The 23,125-nt window shown below is 37.3% G+C and overlaps 1 protein-coding gene across 9 annotated transcripts in view; it reads right to left on the bottom strand.

Moving 5' to 3' along the window:
- Positions 1 to 10,401: 10,401 nt before the first annotated feature.
- dmtn (dematin actin binding protein) overlaps positions 10,402 to 23,125 on the bottom strand; it is a 35,112-nt gene continuing 22,388 nt past the window's right edge. For 2 of the 9 annotated variants that reach the window (XM_079804953.1, XM_079804954.1), the window contains exons 9-16: positions 17,168 to 17,277; positions 16,807 to 16,912; positions 16,368 to 16,432; positions 14,450 to 14,495; positions 13,892 to 14,147; positions 13,280 to 13,679; positions 12,889 to 12,969; positions 10,404 to 11,571 (exon numbers count right to left, since the gene is read on the bottom strand). In XM_079804953.1, the coding sequence (XP_079661079.1) occupies positions 14,059 to 14,147; positions 14,450 to 14,495; positions 16,368 to 16,432; positions 16,807 to 16,912; positions 17,168 to 17,277 (416 nt within the window). In that variant the 3' untranslated portion in view covers positions 10,404 to 11,571; positions 12,889 to 12,969; positions 13,280 to 13,679; positions 13,892 to 14,058. Of the gene's footprint in view, positions 11,572 to 12,888; positions 12,970 to 13,279; positions 14,148 to 14,439; positions 14,496 to 16,367; positions 16,433 to 16,806; positions 16,913 to 17,167; positions 17,278 to 23,125 lie in introns of all 9 variants that reach the window. The other 7 variants (XM_079804950.1, XM_079804951.1, XM_079804955.1 and 4 more) reach the window with 4 other exon arrangements.

Genomic DNA, 23,125 nt, shown 5'->3' on the forward strand with positions numbered 1-23,125 from the left:
GTCTGTAGACCTCTCACGACTGTTTTAAAGACAGCTCATTATTTCCATTCACTCCACCTTCTCCCTTCTGGGCTCTTTCCAAAGCCACACCCCCGAAACACATGAACGCGCTACGCCGACCGCGATCAGCTCAGCTGAAAGACGCATTATTTACCTGAGGCGAGCGGAGAAGAAGTGCATGTAGTGACATCATGTCAGAATCACATGTAATAAAAACTCTAACTTTATCATTATGAATATAAACAAATAAGATGTCTTTTAGTACTCACTATCAAGCTAGAATAACGATACTGGTAAAGTTTAAAATACACACACAACACAGTGTCTACGACACACACAGATACAAGATAAAAACATCAGTAAACATAGGTAGAGAATATAAAAACAAACCAAGGGCCGAAATAAACGTGCACGTAAAGTTGCCGGTGAACATGGTAAAAGAGTTTAGACAGAGGGTAGTAGCTAAAGCTATCTTAGTTCTAAAAAAGTTCCTGGATGCGGTGTACTAGCTTTTACACATGCATTTTGTTATCTAAAGTTACATTTTGCGAAATTCAACACGACAGGGATCAGCTTGAGCTAAGCATATTGAGTATTTATCATCTCTACTAATGGTTCGCTAAGTGTAACTTTATGCTAAGTAATGTTATGTTCGCTATATTAGGCAGCTACGTGTGCTAGTGATACATGCTTCGTGAAAACATAAACCAAAAAAATGTATAATCAAAATTAAAGATTACCTGTTCAGCAGAAATACAGCCTCTTGAACTCCTCAAATCAAACGGGTGCGCCAGGGTTGCCAAGTTTTCACAACAAAATCCGCCCAATTGCTACTCAAAACTAGCCCAAAACAAGCCCAATCGTGTTTCTCCGGTAAAAATCGCATTTGGGGGGTAAAATATGTGTATTTTTGGTAGGGCTGCCTGCTAAAATTCGCAAATCCCTGGGCAAAATATCACATAATTGGGGTCGCTTCAACCCGCGGACATGAAAATCAGCCCGCGGCAACAGTGTTGAAGTAGCCCGACTTGGCAACACTGGGGCGCGCGCATGTGGGCAGATCCTGTAGCAAAAGGGGTGGTAGCCATGGTAGCGAGAGAGAGTGACAGTCGCCCAAGCCAATCACTTGTTTCGTCCCGGACGAAAATAATGAGCGGTGTTTATTGCAGATTAAAAAGTCTAGAATCACTCGATTTTTATACTCTTTTTCAGAGTACTTACATTTTAATTATGTATTGACATATAAAGAAAGTTTAAACAAATTTGGACAAAAGTGTTTTAGATCATTCTTACCTACCCTACCTTTAAGGCCATTCCCAATTGATTCACTCAGTGGGACATCAGCTGCGAAAAGTGTCCTCTCAGTGAGTAATTGTCTTTCGCCAGACAATCTATGCAAGTTTTCACAGTCTTTCATGGTTGATGAACCTATAGCTGAATGGAGAAGTTGTGATGAAGTGATGAAGTGCTGGGTTGGCTGATACCACTAGCAGTTCTGTCTTAGCGAGGTTGAGTTGAAGGTGATGGTCCTTCATCTAGCCAGAAATGTCTGTCAGGCAGGCTGCAATGCGACCAGCAGCCGTTGGATCATGTGGCTGAAATAGGGTTACACTAGCAAGACCCTAGCAACCACATAGCAAAGTGCCAAAAATACTTGCGTGTGAATTATAAACATTTTGTTCTGCATGCTTTACAGTAAACTAAATCGTTCCTTACCTTGATGGTGAATGTGAGTTTGCCTGATTGAATGTTATGCTGTGTAACGTTACAAGCGATGACAAGGAATGTCCAGTTTATGAAACAAATGACTCGTATGAGCCGGTTACTTTCAGTAAATCAAACTATACAGCCTCCTGAAACAAATTAAACAACTGCCTCACAAAATTAGAAGAGTATTTGATATTTCAACACTCAATGTGTAATTTACAAAACGTGAGCAGAATAAATTTCTGTGTAAAACACGAAAGACATGCTTATGCATATTAGTCACACAAATAATGAGCAAATAATTTTGTACAATCCAAATTAAATAGTGACTCAAAACCACAATGCGACAAGTGTAGCATTATTCCAGAAACAAATGACTCTTATGAGCAGTTATTTTTAATGAATCAATAACATTGAAAGTGACCAAAGTAGCAAGATCCATTCTAGAAAAATATTACTATTAGCCTATGATCTGGTTCTATTTAGTGAATCAAAATTTTGTTCCAAAATGTTTTTATTCATTTTCAAATCACATGCGACGCGAACAGTGGCTGTGTCCGACTCAGTGACTTGACTTGATGCGATTCAGTGATTTTTTTCTGTGATTCCTCAAGATCAATACATTAGAAACACGACCCTGTAGAACAGTGGTTCTCAAAGTGTGGTACGAGTACCACTAGTGGTACTCAGGCTGCCTCTAGTGGTACGCAGAGGAATCACTAAATAAAGTAATGTTAAAACAGTCTATGGTTAAAACGCAATACATTTTTTGACTTTTAGGTACAACACATTTTAATGTAATCATTTAATTATTTAATTTACCTGTATGTAAGCGTAGTGCAGTGTTAATGTACAAACTGTGTATTTGCAATGTTTAAGTGTTTGACAACAATAAATATTATTAGGAATAAACTGCCTCGTTTTTGAACTGTACAGAGATGTAGCTGAACAGTTATGCCTACTACGCTACTGTATTCTAATGTTGGTCATTGTGGTACTTGGAGAGCAAAATACTTTCTGAGGTGGTACTTGGTATAAAAAGTTTGAGAACCACTGCTGTAGAATTTACACTTTATTTTATATGAAAGCAAAATGGAAATTATAATAGAAATATGCCCATATTAATCAGAATCGAATTAATGGGAGTCTTCAAAGCTTATGAAATGGAATCAAATTGATTCTCAGCCCTGTTAGATATCTCTAACTCGTCATTTCTTTGAGGAAAGTTGCACATACTAGATAAACACTAATAAGTGAAGAAACAGCAGCCACAGAGGCACTGAAGAACCACATGCAACTACACCATGAGTGGAGGTGTGATGAAGCTGCAAGATGCATCACTTAGCACTAAAGATATAGTGCAAGTCTGCTGCTCAGAATCATCAGATAACTTTTTTTGAGTGCTGCTCAAGGCCTTCTACATACACTTTCACTCGTGTACTGAAATGAAAGTTCTGAATTAGATCTACTCACTTGAGGGTTAGCCATCTGCCCTGGTTTCTCCATCCCAAAACATTGCTCCATTGAAGTGACAGCTTCTGACATCTCCATTTCCCCTTCTGGGTGATAAAGACACTGAACTTTGCTTAAAGCCAGCATGAAACGGATTTTGATGCAGCTATATCCAATTGAAATGGCTTCTCAAACAAGAACAAATGTAGGGCAGGACTTGATTTTGACCACTGGGGAATCATTGGACTATGGAAGCTTTTTCTGCCTCAGAATAAAAAATAAAAAAGTAATTGTGACTTTATAACTCGCAATTCTGACTTTATAGCTCGCAATTCTGACTTTCTAACATGCAAGTCTGACTATATCACGCAATTCTGACTTTATAACTGACAATTCTGACTTTATGACTCGCAATTGCGACTTTATATTGCGCAATTCTTAGAAAAAATAGCAGAATTGCGAGATGTAAACAAAGTGTCTGTGGATTAGAGTCCGAGAGACTGATGACGAGACGTTGTCCTGCTCCACTTCACAGATGATGAGTGGAAGGAGAACATTTAGAATGACACGACAGTCATTTATGACACTTTAAACTACGGGACTGTTGAATGCTTGAATCTGATTGGTTGACGAATGTCGACAAAAACCTGACAAATGTCTTGAAATAAATCATTTGAACAATGTTTTGAGGTATCTATTGACTCTGGGCCATTGAATTATTGAAAAATACATTATTTTTCAAATAATTCAACGGCCCGCCGTCAATTATTCCTTACTTATTCAACAATAACAACATCTTGTTCCCTTGCGCCAAACATCATTATGCCATTGCACATGCGCAGTAGCCTACTTTCCAGTTAAATTTTTTCCCTTCAATTACAAAAGGTTAAACCACCTCTTTTAATCCGGATGAAATTTTAAACGGATTTGGCCAATTTTTCCGATTGACATGGTTATGTGACTTCCGACTGTGCTAGTAGTTTAATCTCCACTTTCAAGGTAGTAAAGACATCAGTAAAATTGTCCATGTGACTACAGTGATTCAACCTCGTGAAGCACCAACGCTGTTCACGTGAGCACCACGACGCAGGCACAAGAGTCATTCTGCCATAGAACTAATGCTGCGTTCCAGGCAGGTTTTTGAGCCAGTAAGGTACAACTTCAAACCATGACTCGTGACTTTGTAGCGTTCCAGGCAAAGTCACGCCAAACTGCCTGAGCGCAAGGAATCGTGTGGTAGCTAGATGTAAACAAAGCATGGCGGACCGTATGAGGCTTATGCTAAATTTACAATAATTTCTATCGCCAAAGGTGCTTACTTACTTGCTTATTTAAGGGAAACGGAGGGGAAAAACGGCGTATACGGAAAGAGAAGCTGTTATACCTTTTATTTAACGTTAATTGTATATTTGTTTCATAAACACTGCATCCATACGGGGCTGACATTGTTGTTTCGCGAGCTATGTGACATCAGATCTCGTAACTGGGAGTATATAGATCTAGTACGAGTTCACGGGTGGGAAGTCACGGGTTTGACTGCCGTTCCAGTGCACTTTCACGGGTAGAAGGTTGTAAAAACACGGGTTACCAGTTGCCTGGAACGCGGCATTAGATGTTTTCACTAATGCCGCGTTCCAGGCAACCCGTAACCTGTGTTTTTCCAACCTTCTACCCGTGAAAGTGCACTGGAACGGCAGTCAAACCCGTGACTTCCCACCCGTGAACTCGTACTATACTCCCAGTTACGAGCTCTGAAGTCACCTAGCCCACGAAACAACAATGGCAGCCCCCTATGGATGCTGTGTTTATGGAAGTCGTACACGTTATTTTACAAATAACGTAAAATAAAAGGTATAACAGCTTCTCTTGCCGTATGCGCCGTTTTTTCTCCACAGTTTCCCTCAAATAAGCAAGAAGTAAGCATCTTTGGCGATAGAAATGATTGTAACTGAGCATAAGCACCGTACGGTCCGCCATGCTTACATCTAGCTACCACAATTCCTTGCACTCAGGCAGTTTGGCGTGACTTTGGTCGAACGCTACAAAGTCGTGAGTCGTGGTTTGAAGTCGTGATTTACGGGCTCAAAAACCTGCCTGGAACACAGCATAAGAGTCTGACAGACTTGAAGAAATTGTTGAATAAAGTTGTTGTTTTGTTTTTTTTGCGCACAAAAATATTCTCGTTGATTCATAAAATTAAGGTTGAACCCCTGTAGTCACATGGACTATTTTAACAACGTGTTTACTACCTTTCTGGGCCTTGAAAGTTGGCCTATTCAATAAATAGGTCTATTGATGGGTCAGAAAGCTCTCGGATTTTATCAAAAATATCTTCATTTGTGTTCCGAAGATGAACAAAGGTCTTATGGGTTTGGAACGACATGAGGGTGAGTAATTAATGACAGAATTTTCATTTTGGGGTGAACTAGCCTTTTAACATAGTGGCTAAGTCTATGGTCCCAGTCAAATTAACATTAGGCTAAGTTCGTCTAATTAAAATTGGATCAAAGTGAAAGGAGAGAAACTTAAAAGTGGTTTAGTTTGAATTTATGCTGCTTTATGGGGGATTTATTTGGTTTTAGCCTACTGATGGTTGTCTGTACCCATACTACATCCAGTCATTCATGTCTTAAAGCTCATGCTCATTAACGTGCTGCGAAGACATGAAAAGAATGGGGAAAAAATAGCATATTTCGTGTTCGTGGGCCACGTTAAATTTTCTTTAGATAAGCACAATGGAGCACCGAGGACTGGATAAAACGGATCGCCACTGAACCAGGCTGTCTCGGAACCGGGTATAGAGAGAGGTTCTGTATTTTTCAGTGCACTTGGCTTCCCTGCGGCTATCGCTTTGTCTTGATTTGAGTCATAGGTGGTCATGTGACCTGTCTCCAATCATTCTATTGAGGGAGTAAAACAGCCAGAAACCCATTTAGACCTCCAGAAAGTGAAAGGTATGGCAGCTAAGTCTAATGACCTGATGGGCCACCTGAGGGTTTGCCGCTCTAATCGCACAATGGAGATCTGCAGCAGCGCTCCTGCAAACCCAATTCAGCACGACATTATGGACAGGCAGTTTGTTTTATGAGGTGGGTATGGATACGGTAGAAGTTAACTTCCAAAAGTGTGGTAGAAGTTAGTTTGACATTTACGCTGCCTTCATGTGCTATCGGAATTATCTATAGGCCTACTAGTTTCCTAGTTAAAAATATTGGACATGAACGCCCTCTCAAGTCAAAATTTGGAGTGGGATGAGTTCACCTCGATTTCAGAAATGGGAAGTAGGAAATTTACGATAGCACGTGAAGGCAGCATAAACATCCTGATGATGCACTTAATTTGTTGTTTTTTTTCCCCTCATCCCCTCAAATACGTAATTTTTGACATCAATTGAACCCTATACAAGTGTATGTATGTATGTGTGTATATATATATATATATACACTCACCTAAAGGATTATTAGGAACACCTGTTCAATTTCTCATTAATGCAATTATCTAATCAACCAATCACATGGCAGTTGCTTCAATGCATTTAGGGGTCTGGTCCTAGTCAAGACAATCTCCTGAACTCCAAACTGAATGTCAGAATGGGAAAGAAAGGTGATTTAAGCAATTTTGAGCGTGGCAGGGTTGTTGGTGCCAGACGGGCCGGTCTGAGTATTTCACAATCTGCTCAGTTACTGGGATTTTCACGCACAACCATTTCTAGGGTTTACAAAGAATGGTGTGAAAAGGGAAAAACATCCAGTATACGGCAGTCCTGTGGGCAAAAATGCCTTGTTGATGCTAAAGGTCAGAGGAGAATGGGCCGACTGATTCAAGCTGATAGAAGAGCAACTTTGACTGAAATAACCACTCGTTACAACCGAGGTATGCAGCAAAGCATTTATGAAGCCACAACACGCACAACCTTGAGGCGGATGGGCTACAACAGCAGAAGACCCCACCGGGTACCACTCATCTCCACTACAAATAGGAAAAAGAGGCTACAATTTGCACGAGCTCACAAAAATTGGACAGTTGAAGACTGGTAAAATGTTGCCTGGTCTGATGAGTCTCGATTTCTGTTGAGACATTCAGATGGTAGAGTCAGAATTTGGCGTAAACAGAATGAGAACATGGATCCATCATGCCTTGTAACCACTGTGCAGGCTGGTGGTGGTGGTGTAATGGTGTGGGGGATGTTTTCTTGGCACACTTTAGGCCCCTTAGTGCCAATTGGGCATCGTTTAAATGCCACGGCCTACCTGAGCATTGTTTCTGACCATGTCCATCCCTTTATGACCACCATGTTCCCATCCTCTGATGGCTACATCCAGCAGGATAATGCACCATGTCACAAAGCTCGAATCATTTCAAATTGGTTTCTTGAACATGACAATGAGTTCACTGTACTAAAATGGCCCCCACAGTCACCAGATCTCAACCCAATAGAGCATCTTTGGGATGTGGTGGAACGGGAGCTTCGTGCCCTGGATGTGCATTCCACAAATCTCCATCAACTGCAAGATGCTATCCTATCAATATGGGCCAACATGTCTAAAGAATGCTTTCAGCACCTTGTTGAATCAATGCCACATAGAATTAAGGCAGTTCTGAAGGCGAAAGGGGGTCAAACACAGTATTAGTATGGTGTTCCTAATAATCCTTTAGGTGAGTGTATATATATATTTACAAGTAGCTAGGGAAAATCTCAGGGGACCCACTTTATATTAGGTGGCCTTAACAACTATGTACTAACATTGTAATTAATCATTTGATACATTGCACTTATTGTGTACATTAGACATGTGCCGGTAAACGGTAATACGATATACCGCAATAATGAACGTGCACAATATTGTTATCGTGGGCACTTCAAAATACAGTGAATAATTATTTATTACGAATTATTCAGATTTTTAGAATGAATTTTAAGAATACTTTACCCATCAACCATTTAAAATGAAAAACATGTCAAAGAGGAACGCTCACTGATGTAAATAGACCGTGCATGAGCCGAGCACATGGCGGAATGAGGAGACACGCTGAAGTGCACATTCATTCTTCGACAGCAGAGGGCGCTGACGGAACAGCAGAAATGCAGCCGTTTCCCCAGTAATCACATAACCTAATACATAATACTTAAAGACTTAAGGCTATTCATTTTCAAACTTGCATTTTATATTTTAATCTGGACTAAATTACATGCCCTAGATATTGTTTGAATATGTTCTGACTGTTGTTCAATCACACACTTTACAAGGCTCCAGTATTAAACATTAGTTCCTTCATTAACAAACTGACAATGAAAAATACTTCTAAAGCATGTATTAATCTTAGTTAAATGTACTTTTCAGCATACCTATTGTTCTTTATAATTCTTTTGCACTTTACTCTGTTTTAAATATTTGTTTACTTTATACATTTTTGTGTATTGCTTTATTGTATTTAAATGTTTGGTTCTTTTGTTATAAGAAAGTGATTTAACCTGTTATAGTATGACAACACTTTTTTTGCAACTTATTTCAATATCGTGATAATACCGTATACCATGATAAAAGCTTCAGCAATTAATCGCAACATGAAAGTTTGATACCGGCACATGCCTAGTTTACATAAATGTTTTTACATTGTACTTACATTTTTAAAAATACCTTCATGTAATTACATCTGTAATTAACTTCTGTAATTACATTTGTTATTACACTGTTGACACTTCCCTTACACCTAACCCTACTCTTAAACTTACCCATACCACCACACCTTTCCCTAACTTTACCTGTATCCCACCTTAATATCAGCAAAGGTGTTTTGCAACACTATATGAACACAGTAAGTACATTGTACTTATTTTTTTATGTAAGTACATAGTAGTTAAGGCCACCTATTTTAAAGTGGGGCCATCTCAGAATAGACAATACAGTAGTCAGATGTCCTGACAGAAGCATTGAACACTGCTGACACCTTGTGTTCAGTTATATGAAAAACAGACTCGACGGGTAATATTCTTTATTTCATTTTTTACAGTCTATGGTAATAAATCATAAAGGGAAAAAAAGAACATAGCTGCCAGTGCCTGTTATTCTCTAATGGAACTAGGCTACACTAAAGTGTCTTAATGTTATATAGGCCTAAATAGTTTACTACTTTGTGATTAAATACTGTGGTTGAGTTCACCCAAAAATGAAAAATTAGACTTTCTCCGTAGTTTAATACGGAAGGCAGATATTTTACTTCATAAAGTTGGATATTTATGGATATTTTTCTTACACAAACCCATCGATTCACTTCAGAAAGCCTCACCTTTTTGGGCTTCAAATTGTGGGCTGCCTTTCACTGCCATTATAATGCTTGAATTAGTCAGGACATGTTTTAATATACCGGTAACTCCCATTGTGTCCGTCTGAAAGAAGAATGTCATATACATATGAGGGTGAGGGTAAATTATGGGAAAAAAATGTCTTCGTTTTTTGGTGAACTATCCCTTTAAAATCAGTGAATAATCTGGAAATAAACACTTCCTTTTTCTATCACTATAAAATGGTTATAATTTAAACATTGCTAAAACATTAAAGGCCAGTAAATTGGTTACAAGTTATCTTATCAAATAGGTTAAAAAAACATGTAAATGTAAAATTAATATAGTAAAATAATAAAAATACAAACAATTAAAAATTTAATATTTTTAAAAAAAAAATCATAATATTATATATAATACATGTTAAAAAATATTTTTTTTTAAATATTTTTTAAAGTATGAAGTAACGTATAATGTACAGTGAAAATGTATACAATTTAAACAAGGTTTGGGGTAAGATTTTCTTTTTAAAAGAAACTATTAATTTAATTCAGAAGTGACAGTATAACATTCATTGTTACAAAATATTTCAAATAAATGCTGTTCTTTTGAGCTTTCTATTTCAAAGAATCCGGAAAAGTAGTGTAGTTTCCACAAAAATATGAATACGAAGCAGTTATTTGATAATAATCGTTTTTTGAGACTGAAAACTGTAGTTATGATGCTGAAAATTCAGCTTTGCATCACAAGAATAAATTACATTTTAAAATATAATCACATAGAAAACGGTAATTTAACAATATTACTGTTTTTTTTTAACTTTTCAAAAACATTCAAAATCTTACAGACCCCAAACTTTTAAAAGCTATGATTCTATTTAACAAAACATGTGTGCATAGTTAGCAGATTATTATTTCATTGATTCAAATTTACCTAACAAATGTTTCTCGACACAGAATCTAACATGAAGCTTTTATTTTTTTTCAACAGTACACCATGTTGTTACAGAAAAACGGTGATATGAGACACACAACTATGACCAGACACATAATCGTTGGACAGTCTCCATTAAGCGTGCAATGCATGATTTGATAACACCTATGCCATTTTAAAAGACACCGCAATGGAGACCAACTACTAACGGCAGTAAAAAAAAACGTAGGTATGCATCGACAACAGACATTCGAAATCTGAGTAAATGGATTGCTAGTGGCTTCGTGTGGAACAAAGATCTTCTAGTGTTGTTCAGTAATTACAACCTACTGCATGAAGCACCAACAGTGTACGAGAACCAAAAGCCAGAGCTTTCCAGCAAGCCCGAGCTTAGATATTTCATATTAGTCCACAATATAACACTGTTGCTATTAGCACGAATATGAGTCATATATCGCAGTGGGGTTTATCGGTAAAACTCAATAAATTATGTAGACTCGGTGTCCATGCATTTTTTAATGAATGAATGGATTTTTATGATTTTTTTTCTAGGTGTTAGAAATGTTCCTCTAGTGATTGTTAAAGCTGAACTTTGACAAATCAAGAATAGATAAAAATAACATGAAATATGTACAGTGCCATACATGTTTGGGATTCAATAAATTAAGTTTATAGTGTAATCTCAGTGAACACAGCTGAAAAAATGGGATGGTTTACAATTTAAACTTTGTGTAAATATATAGGCCTATTATTATAAACTTCTCTGGGCACTTTAAGAATTTGAAATAGACATAAGGCGTAAAGAAAGGGCTGGAGCGGTTGATGTTCCATCATTAATAATCCGAGTTTTCAGCTATGGAGCGACTGTAGGGGATGCGAGAATCGTCATCCTGTCTTTATTATGTACACCACAGACATATAGAGATTGCTGTATATGTGATTGAAATGAGCTCTGGTAATGTTGCGTCATCTTCCTTGCTTATCTTGAAATGTCTGCATAGCATCCGCATTAGGTTAGAGTGGATATTACTAGCGTCTCTGGAGGGAGAGTGTTTCAATGTCCAAGTCCAAATGTCCAAATGTTAGAAAAGGGACACTTTCTTCTTCAGGTCGTTTCGTTTCCATAGTGACAGACGATCAAATTCTGTGATGCACATTCCAAATAAGCTCTGGAACTCTTCTGGAGACAGATGCCTCTATAAAAGACAAAATAAAAACAATCAGTCACTTTGCAGTATATGTGCAGTCAGAGACAAAAAAAAAACACATCTTAACTTCAAATATTGCTATTAATATTATATATAAAATAAATTCTGATTATTGTTTCTCACCTAATATGATGCATGGATACCATAATCATTATAATCGTTTAGTCAGTTTTAAAAGCAAAAGTTTTACTAAATAAAAAATATTTAGTAAAAATGTCTTATTTTTATTTATTTTATTAACATTTATTTTTTGTGGTAGGAGTGTTTGGAAAAACATAATAATAATACTAATACTAATAATACTAATAATAATAATACTAATAATAATAATAATAATAATAATAAGAAGAAGAATAATAAGAAATGTATTAAAACAATGTTAATTTTAATTAATTAATTTGTTTATTTATTTATTTTTTTAATTGTGGCAGGAGTGTTTGGGAAAATGTTGCAGTAATTAACAATTTGAAAATATTAAAAATTATTTAAAAATAAATATATTTGTGGTAGGAGTGTTTCGAAAACATTTAATAATAATAATAAATAAATAACAACAATAAACAACAACAACAACAATAATAAATAATAAATAAACAATTTGAAAATAATCAAATGTATTTTAAAAATATTGTTTGTTTATTTGTCATAGGAGTGTTTGGAAAACATAATACAAATTTATTGAAAACAATATTTATTTTATTAAAATGTATTAAAACAATTGGAAAATATTTATATATATATTTTGTATTTATTTCTTTGTTGTAGGAGTGTTTGGATAATACTAAATAATAATAATAATAATAATAATAATAATAATAATAATAATAATAATAATAATAATAATAATAATAGTTTATTGAAAACAATATTCATCTAATTCAATTATTTATAGGACTGTTTGGAAATAGTAGTAATAATAATGGTGAAAAATGTGAAAATTAATTTATTTAAAAAATATATATGTGTGTTTGGAAAAAGAAAAACGTAAAATAATAATAATAATAATAATAATAATAATAATAATAATAATAATAAATGAACAATTTGAAAATATTAAAGTATTTTACATGTTTTTGTTTATTTATTTGTTGTAGAAGTGTTTGGAAAACATAATATATTAATAACAACAACAATAACAACAACATAATTTAATATGAATATTATTTGTTTATTAATATTATTTTTCTTTTGAGCTGATTGTGGCAAAGAAATTACACACTTCGCCTTTTAAGGACCTCTGAAACTGTTGCATTAACTTAACGTTAACTTTTTACTAATGTTAACTAGTGCTTGTTTGTGACTTACCTCTAATCTGGTTCTGTCAACCCCTGGAGGAAGCTTACTGCGCCCTCTGTGGGTAACAACTAGCATTTCATATGGATATATCTGAAGGGAGAGGCGAGATTTTATGATGTTGTGGGAACATTATATTCAGTACTCGCTCATCCTTTTTGATTCATTGGCCAAAGGCTTCCTTTCCTTTGGAAAGGAAGCCTTGCTCAATGGAAAATGTTTACTACACATTCAGCCTCCAAAGTTTTCAGTTCAATATTGTCTTTAGTGATACTGCCATATTGAATTCTGCATTCAATGGATGCAAGGCTGAGACGCAACATGGATGTGAGTGAATGTATGGCATGGGGTTAGAAGAGAGAAAGAGAGCATACTTTGGAGGGTCTCTTAAGATCTGCCTCACCTTCTGTTCCAGAATACTAGGAAGAGAGTTTCCTCTGTCCATTCTCCCACTCTGGGAATCGCCATTCTATGAAGACACCACCACCCCAGCCCCGAGAAAAATGCCCCCCAGGACAAAGGAGATCAATATGAGACAGGTACATCTAGAGAAGAGGGTCTCACTACATCCATAATAATGAATCAGGATCGTTTGACGCATTTTTATGGATGCAAACAGTATGTGGAGATCAAATGAGTCAGAAGCCATGAAAAAGGAGTGTAGGCTGATGTCAGGGTAAAGATACATTAGTAGCAGGAACAGGATGTGGTTTCCATGTCAGAGCCTATAGCTGTCAGCAAATTCTAAAATCCAAACGCCATGCTTGTTAAATCAAATAAACAAAGCCCTCTTACCTGTACACCTGAGGAACATATGAAGAAAAAAAAAGGATTAGAATGAGTAAAATAAAAACAGGTTCATTTGGGAAATATTCCGAAAAATACAGTGAGATCCAAAGGATTCAATCAAAAGGGGGATGTACCAAATATTCATTCATACTCATGTTCATTTCAATTCAGAATCTCACTCAAATTATTATGCTGTTAATACACTGATCAGGCATAACATTATGACCTGATATTGTGATGGTCCCCCTTTTGCTGCCAAAACAGCCCTCATCTGTCGAGGCATGGACTCCACTAGACCCCTGAAGGTGTGCTGTGGTATCTGGCACCAAGATGTTAGCGGCAGATCCTTTAAGTCCTGTAAGTTGTGAGGTGGACCTTTGCTCCCCACGTGCATCAATGAGCCTTGGCCGCCCATGACCCTGTCACCGGTTCACCACTGTTCCTTCCTTGGACCACTTTTGATTGATACTGACCACTGCAGACTGGGAACACCCCACAAGAGTTTTGTAGATTCTCTGACCCAGTCATCTAGCCATCACAATTTAGCCCTTGTCAAACTCGCTCAAATCCTTACGCTTGCCCTTTTTTCCTGCTTCTAACACATCAACTTTGAGGCCAAAATGTTCACTTTCTACCTAATATATCCCACCCTCTAACAAGTGCCGTGATGAAGAGATAATCATTGTTATTCACTTCATAATGTAATGCCTGATCGGTGTATAATTCATAAAGGAAATTTAATGCATAATGAGAATCTTGCTTGTGTATCCTAACATTTTCTGACCTTTTATTTTTCCATTGTCTGTGGAGGGAAAGTCTGCAGACTGCAGCTACATGCAGAAAGAAAAACAATTACACATATTAGAGACACTAAAGGACTACAAGAACATTTTAAACAACAATGACATGTTTTTCACATGATTGGCTGATCTTTAAAATGGTCACATGAAAAATGTGACTTGACTTTGTGAAATAAAAGTTCAATGTAGTATCTAAACCAGGGGTGTCAAACTCAGTTCCTGGAGGGCCACCATCCAGCAGAGTTTAGCTCTAATCAAACACACCTGAACAAGCTAATGAACAGACCAATCGGTGTACATCAAAGTATTGGAAGAGCACTTAGAGAGCAGACGGCTCTGTATGCTTTGGAATCATTCTCGCGGTACTTCGATGTCATACACCGATGTCTAAACAGAGCTTCAAGTTGAACACACCTACTGTCTTCAGGGTTTCTAGAAACTTCCAGGCAGGGATTTTGGAGCTGCTTGGAGCTAAACTCTGCAGGAGCGTGAGTTTGACACGTGATATGAGCAAACATAATCGCACAATCCAAAAATGGCACACCAAGTAAGCACTGTGCAAAGAGGTTAACCAATCAAAACAGACTGTATTAACATATTCAAATTTACATACAGGTTTAAAGGGTTAGTTCACCCAAAAATGAAAATTCTGTCATTAATTACTCACCCTCATGTCGTTCGATACCCGTAAGACCTCCGTTCATATTCGGAACACAAATTAAGATATTTTAGTTGAAAGCTGATGGCTGAGAAAGGCGCTACGTCATATTCTCGCGCATGCGTCGTGGAGGCACACACGGAAGACAAGAACAAGTTGGATAAAGGTGTTGTTTTGATTTTTTTTTGCGCACAAAAACTATTGCCGTCGCATCGTAAAATTATTGTAGAGCCACTGTGGTGAGATGGACTTTGTAACGATGTTTTAAGTGACTTTTATGGGTCTTGGGAGTGTAAATGTACTGAATGCCAATGGAGGCCTATCTGAAGCCTTTCTCAGCTATCAGCTTTCAACAAAAATATCTTCAATTGTGTTCCGAAGATGAACTTTTAATTAATTTTTATTTTTGGGTGAACTAACCCTTTAAAGGGGCTATATGCAACTTTTTCCCCAAAATAAACGTAACAATAGTCTTTTTATTTTACCATTTATGACTCAAACATCTCCTGATGAGCATACTGACACCTTGTCCGCTCACAGGGGGTGCACCTATAAGCCTGTATCCTATTTTTCCTATTTTCTGTCGGGTCGGATTTTTCCCGCGCTGTCTGCGGATGTGACGTCACCACCGCTGCGAGAGCGAGCAGGAAATAAGAGCAGTTCTGTTTTTTGGCCACAGGTGTCAGTTGCGAGTTTAAATTTCAGAAAAACGCATATGGCCCCTTTAAGGTACATTAGCAAAAAACGGTTTACATCTAAAGATAAAAAAAATGGAGGAAAATGTCAATAATTAATATTATGAATTAAATATATTATATAAATTATAATAACAACTAGCTTTTATAATACAATTATTTAAAAAAAAAAATTAATTGGTAAAAAAAAGATTGCATGTTAATTATTACAATAAATAATAATAATAATGTTTATAAATATTATTTTGTTTCATATAAAAAATAATATTAATCAGTAAAAACTACATTTTAATCATTAAAATGAACAATGCTAATTAATAATTACTTAATATTCATATTTAATATTACAAAAATGTAGGATATAAGCAAAAGACTACATTTGAATTATAATGAATAATGTTAGTAATTAATTTTTAAATGTTTTAATAATTTTGAATTTTACATGCAAAAAACTTCCATTAACATTATAGGCGAACTCAAGGATCAGGGGGAGGAACATATTATAATTCAAATGTACAATAATACGACCCCTTTAAAGATCTCTCTTACCCTTGTGAGGCCTGTTCGACTGCAAGGAGGTAAAGAGGCTGATTTAGTAGCACTGGCTGATGATCCTGCAATGAAATATTTAATCATAAACTCAATAGACATTTGTCTATAGACTTTCTATTCACACAGTATTTAATCATTGAGTGTCCTCTGGGTGGGCAATATTAGCAGTGATGCCACAGAAAATGCAACCATTTTTGGTTCCCCCCTTTCAGTTCTTAAAAGAAACATTTTTTTTTTAGTGTAAAGTACAGTCGAATAATCTAAATAACTTTTTTCCACTATAAATAATATTTTGTGCAATGGAAAGGTTCCATGGATGTTAACTTTTCTTGGAACAACAGATGCCAATAAAGAACCTTAATCCTTTTTGCATACAAAAATACTCAAACACTTCACTTTGTTGAAGCGCACTAAAACTAAAACAGACATCACATACCCAAATGTATGTTTGTCCCATCTGGCAGGGAACGTGTTTTTCTGCGGACGAGCACTGATTTCTCTATTTCCTCCTTCAGGATCAATTTGCCCAAGTTGGACTGTATCTGAAAAACAAACAGGCCTGTCATGATTAGCAAGCTCCATTAGGCGCTGGCCTCATGTTGTGTGTGCATATCCTTCCAGCACTCCCTTCAATTTAATGGCCCGCAAACAAAACACTTAATCATCGAGCCTTAGAGAAAATATTCCCAGCCCAGCATGTGATTTATTATAGACAGACAGACAGTGAGGGATATTAATCTTAACAGGATGTATTGATGTGGGACAGTAAGTCCTGCTCCAGACACAAGTGTTTTCACCTTCTGAAGTTCCTGTTCCTGGAGTCTCTTTGCATCTTCAGTCAGGTCCTCAAACTCATCGTCCTCCATTGGTTTTCCCTGCTCGGCTGCCTTCTTCCTCCACTCGATCTCTGTGAGGAATTGATAGACGTTGTAAAAAAAAACCTGTATCGTCCTTAAGTATGTACCATTTAAAGGGGCCGCGTGGTTATAGGAACTAAGTTATAGGAACTAAGTTATAGGAACTAAGTTATAGGAACTAAGTTATAGGAAACTAGCCACCAGGGGAGTAGAACTGTTAAACAAATAAAGAAAACCATATACGAAAAAGTATTATATCGTTTGCTAACTGAGCATAAATACATAATCATGTTTCGCTTGGTCCTTTCAAAGTTGCGTTGGATTTTGGCCTTAAAGCTTGAGAAGTGCCTGGACTTTGCGTCGGTCCATCTATCGCTGTTTTTCATGTTTGTGAAGCAATGTACAGGCTATAAACTGTGTTTATATGGCTTTTTAAAAATGCCTGGGTGCCAGTGTTTTGCATGTGTTCAGCCAATCAACGCGCACTTACTAATCAGGCACGTTTCCAGCATTAAGTATGTTTATAAATACTGCATTTTTATCATAGACTGTAAAAAAATATGGACGTAGTGTCCGTGACGTCACCCATAGGATTCTGATGAGCAGTTTTGAAGCGTAAAGTAGCGTCGCGTGCGTGTCACTCCCGGATAATAGAAAATGGGCAAAAAGGCGGGACGTGGGCGGAGCTGAAGTGACGCGATGACTAACAGACAGCAGATAAATGGCTAACCGCCTGTCACTCGAAGTGGCCACACCCTTAATTATGCAGAACTTTAAAGAGCACCTATCATGGAATTTTGAAATTTACCTTTCATGTAGTGTGTAACATAGATCTAAGTGAACAAAAACATCCTGCAAAGTTTGAAATATGACAGTGCACCGTATATATAATTATTTTCTTTCAAAAGTAAGAGTCGACTCTGAGTCATTTTTAAGAATCGTTAGAAGACCGAAGCTTTTTCTCTGACTAGATGACGTCAACTTGTCAAGTTATTTGAATACGATACACCCACTTATTGCGCTCCAAGACGCCAGTGAAAACTAGAAAACATCATGGCGATGAGACGCTGTGTTCTGAAGTGCGACTCAAAAGCAAACTTTTTTCATCTGCCCAAAGATGAGCATTTGAAGACTAAGTGGCTTGAAGACAAACCATACATCATCGCGATTGTGTGTTTATTAGTCTTCAAATATCTCTATTTGCATGTTTCGCGATCTCAGGAAGCTTTTATCATGGACTTCTATTATGGCACATGGTATCTTCTTTGTCTGTCTGTACCATATTTGGACTACATGTGCACAGAGCGCCCTCCGGCTGCCAGTATGAATTGAAAACAACACATAAGAGACTCAATCGCTCATGATTAGGCTACATCTGCGCATTTTGAGGAAGTATTGAATAAAAAATACTCCTCTGTTTAGAAATTTGACACAGACATATGAGAATCTATCAATATGTCTCCTCATCTGCACACTTTTGAACTAAAAGCCCTGAGGGATGTTGATTTGTCGCGAGTCTTCGTGAGGAGAATAGAGGAGTTTTTTTATGAATGAGATCAGCTGTGGCTCATATTACAATCAAGCGGTACCGACGTGGTTTTCATATTCATAACTCCTGACACATATTAACAAATTACTGTCACTATAAGACTTTGATGGGCGTTCCGTTTCCGAAAATATCTGCACAGACTATACCAATCACAACTGACTGGGTCATCGGACCAATCACCGCAGATTAGCGTCACGTAAAGGCGGGGTTTTGAAAAGTGAATCACTAAAGGAATCATTTAAGAATCGCTGTCAAAACAGGTAAAAATAAATGCATATTATAAGAAAACTAAAGTCTTTTTTGTCATTGCATGCATGCAAAACTGTTGTTGGGGACTTCTAGAACAATATTTGGAACATTTTAAATGCCATAATAGGTGCTCTTTAATGCTTTATATAATGTAAACAAATGAGTTATAAAAAAATTGTAAAAAACATGGGGCTCAATGAGATTCTGCTCCCTTCTGGAGCATGTCCCTAGTGGCCAGTCAATGAAGTGCAGTTTATGTCACTTCCGTATTGGCTTCAAGAAAAACTGTGGGAGGTTGCTGCTTGGTTTTTACGACAAAATTCAAAATGGCCAGTGACCAAAATGGTCGGCATGGGAAAAATCGCTTCCATTTGTCTCAGTATGTTGCACTAAATTAAAAGAGACCCGTTTTTGGCCGAACTATTCAGAAGTTATAAGCAAAAAAAGCAAATTTTCATATCTCCTGACCAGTAGGTGGTGCAGTGCCAAAATGCTGCAGGTAGCCTCAGGTCATGCTTTTGATGGCATGTACCAATTTTAGTCTGAATACGCTAAAGCATTGCAGCGATAAAGCCTTACGTCCATTTTGACGCCAGTTCGTGCGAATGACGCGAATTGAGGGTCTTGCGCGATACGCGCGAATGGTGCTTTTTGTGCCTTCACGTGTTTGAAGCGAATTCGCGTCTGATGCCCGAGTTGAAAAATTTGAACTTTGGCGTCAATTCACGCCAAAGGAGCCTGATGCCCTGTAGTGGTTCGTCTTGTGTGGATCTAACGGGCGATCTTTTGTGTCATGAATCTATAATTTGTTGTCTGCCAAATCGTTTTGACTGAGGGCAAAGAGAAGTTTCATAACTATTAATGTTTAATATATATATTTTTAATGAAAATGAAAAGAGGCAGAGTGGTGTTTTATGACATATTTCTCCTGGAGCACCTTGAACGCGCGTCTATTTCGCTTCAAGCGCTCGATTTATACGCGCGTCCAATTCGCTGTGGACGCGCGAATGGATTCAAAATGTTCAAGCTCCAAAGACGCGGTAGACGCATTTTTGACGCTCTATTCGCGTTTGGTGTGAACGCAGCATTGCGGTTCAAAAGTTTTTTGCATAAAATGTAAATTTGGACAGTTAGTGGTGCTAGAGGGATTGAGTTTGAGACTCCAAAATTGCTGTGGTTAATGTTCAGGCTGTCCTCTATCTGTGTGCAAAATTTCATAGTTTTCCCGAAAACACTTCTATGGGCTGCCATAGACTTCAAGAGCGGAAAAAAAGAATGTCTTATTCCTTAAAGCTACACTGTGTAACTTTTTTAGTCTATTCTTAGCTAAAAACACTTAGTTCTTTCAAAAATATATGTGCTCATTAATGTATATTTACTTCTTTCAAGTAATAAAGTATTCTCGTAAGTTTATAATATGCCATTGAAAATACATAAGGTAATGGGATCTAACGGTGGTCGCCATGTTGCCCCTCCATCTTGAAAGTACATTAGCCAAAGAGGGACATACCCGTAAATTCAAGCTTCGCTTTTCGCGTTTTAAACGGTTTTAATACTCGATGGCACTGTACAAAATTCTCTGCCTCGCGCATGTGCGCGTCAACTTGTTCAGACTTGTCTGGTGCATGTGCAGAGTGTTTTCATCTCAGCAGCGTCCAGTAACAGAGTAACACGGAGTTTTCCTGGCTTGTTTATTCCTCAAAAGTCTGTTTTTCCTTGTGTGGTATTTCTGTGCGTTAATAACTCCGTAAGTAATAATAGTTATTGTCATTGTAGATGTGTTTCAGAGTGTGTCATTAGAGTGTGTCGCGTAATTCAGTTGATGTCACCTCAGAAGTATTTTTGTGTCAACATACAATAGAGTAATGCTCACCTATTTGAATAATCATTCAGTTATTTTGTTATCAACAATGTTTATTCGTTTATAGAAAATATTTGCTTGTAATGTATGTTGATGGAAATATGGATCCAAGATGATCGGATGATCGGCATATTAACAATTGTTATACAGACAGAGCGCACTGCAGTGCTAACGTTAAAGCGGCGCACACACTTTTTAACCGGACACCGCTTGTTAGCAGCGGCAGCTCCGCTCCTTTTAATACAACTGCATTTAGCGCCTATATATGGTACAATAAGCTCTGGTTTACGGTTACATTATACAAATGTAACTTATAAGTATAGTTATACAGTTCTTAACTGTGTATGTATATTTACCATCCTTATTTGTTCTCTCACAGAAACCACATTTATGTACATATCCACGCAAACCTGTTTATGCCTTGCAATTGGATGACTGAATAAACATTACTATCATCAAAGTTCACTCTGGATTAGCTGCAGTTCTTTCTAGCCGAATAATTAGGCCAGTTGAGTTCCAAATATCCCACAGGCACCGTGTCGAATGTGGACGAGGTCGTCCACATGTTAATCTTGGACTAAATCGGCCACCGTAGGAGTTGAAACGAAATCGGAATTGAGAGGAACAGAAACTAAAATTCCATGGATGGTCATATACCTTTTCACCACTAGATGGGGGAAAATATCACACAGAGTAGCTTTAAGGTCAGTTCTATGTTCAAAATAAAAAATCTGTTGAATGCCCGCTGTGATACCAAGTCCTTTTAACAGTAAAGGGGTTTCACGTGTCCTCTGATAGTAACAGCGCTCATTTGTCAGTTGTGTCTCGTCCCCGTGTTCACTTCACACAACAAGTTTTAGTCCTTTCAATATAAAAGTGACTCATTAAAGGTAGGGTAGGTAAGAATGATCTAAAACACTTTTGTCCAAATTTGTTTAAACTTTCTTTATATGTCAATACATAATTAAAATGTAAGTACTCTGAAAAAAAGAGAATATAAAAATCGAGTGACTTTAGACTTTTTAATCTGCAATAAACACCGCTCATTATTTTCGTTCGGGCCGAAACAAGTGATTGGCTTGGGCGACTGTCACTCTCTCTCGCTACCATGGCTACCACCGCTTTTGCTACAGGATCTGACCACATGCGCGCGGCCCAGTGTTGCCAAGTCGGGCTACTTCAACACTGTTGCCGCGGGCTGATTTTCATGTCCGCGGGTTGAAGCGACCCCAATTATGTGATATTTTGCCCCGGGATTTGCGAATTTTAGCAGGCAGCCCTACCAAAAAGACACATATTTTACCCCCCAAATGCGGAGAAATTTTATCGGAGAAACACGATTGGGCTTGTTTTGGGCTAGTTTTGAGTAGCAATTGGGCGGATTTTGTTGTGAAAACCTGGCAACCCTGGTGCACCCGTTTGATTTGAGGAGTTCAAGAGGCTGTATTTCTGCTGGACAGGTAATCTTTCATTTTGATTATACATTTTTTTGGTATATGTTTTCATGAAGCATGTCTCACTAGCACACGTAGCTGCCTAATATAGCTAACATAACATTACTTAGCATAAAGTTACAATGTTATACACTTAGCGAACCATTAGTAGAGATGAGAAATACTCAATATGCTTAGCTCAAGCTGATCCCTGTCGTGTTGAATTTCGCAAAATGTAACTTTAGATAACAAAATGCATGTGTAAAAGCTAGTACACCGCATCCAGGAACTTTTTTAGAATTAAGATAGCTTTAGCTACTACCCTCTGTCTAAACTCTTTTACCATGTTCACCGGGAACTTTACCTGCACGTTTATTTCGGCCCTTGGTTTGTTTTTATATTCTCTACCTATGTTTACTGATGTTTTTATCTTGTATCTGTGTGTGTCGTAGACACTGTGTTGTGTGTGTATTTTAAACTTTACCAGTATCGTTATTCTAGCTTGATAGTGAGTATTAAAAGACATCTTATTTGTTTATAGTCATAACGATAAAGTTATATTTTTTATTACATGTGATTCTGACATGATGTCACTACAGGCACTCCGCTCATCTCAGGTAAATAATGCGTCTTTCAGCTGAGCTGATCGCGGTCGGCTTAGCGCGTTCATGTGTTTCGGGGGTGTGGCTTTGGAAAGAGCCCAGAAGGGAGAAGGTGGAGTGAATGGAAATAATGAGCTGTCTTTAAAACAGTCGTGAGAGGTCTACAGACACTCAATTTTTATACTTTCTTTTTCAGAGTACTTA

Source organism: Gobio gobio (assembly GCF_949357685.1).
Source record: "Gobio gobio genome assembly, chromosome: 22".
Lineage (NCBI taxonomy): Eukaryota > Metazoa > Chordata > Actinopteri > Cypriniformes > Gobionidae > Gobio > Gobio gobio.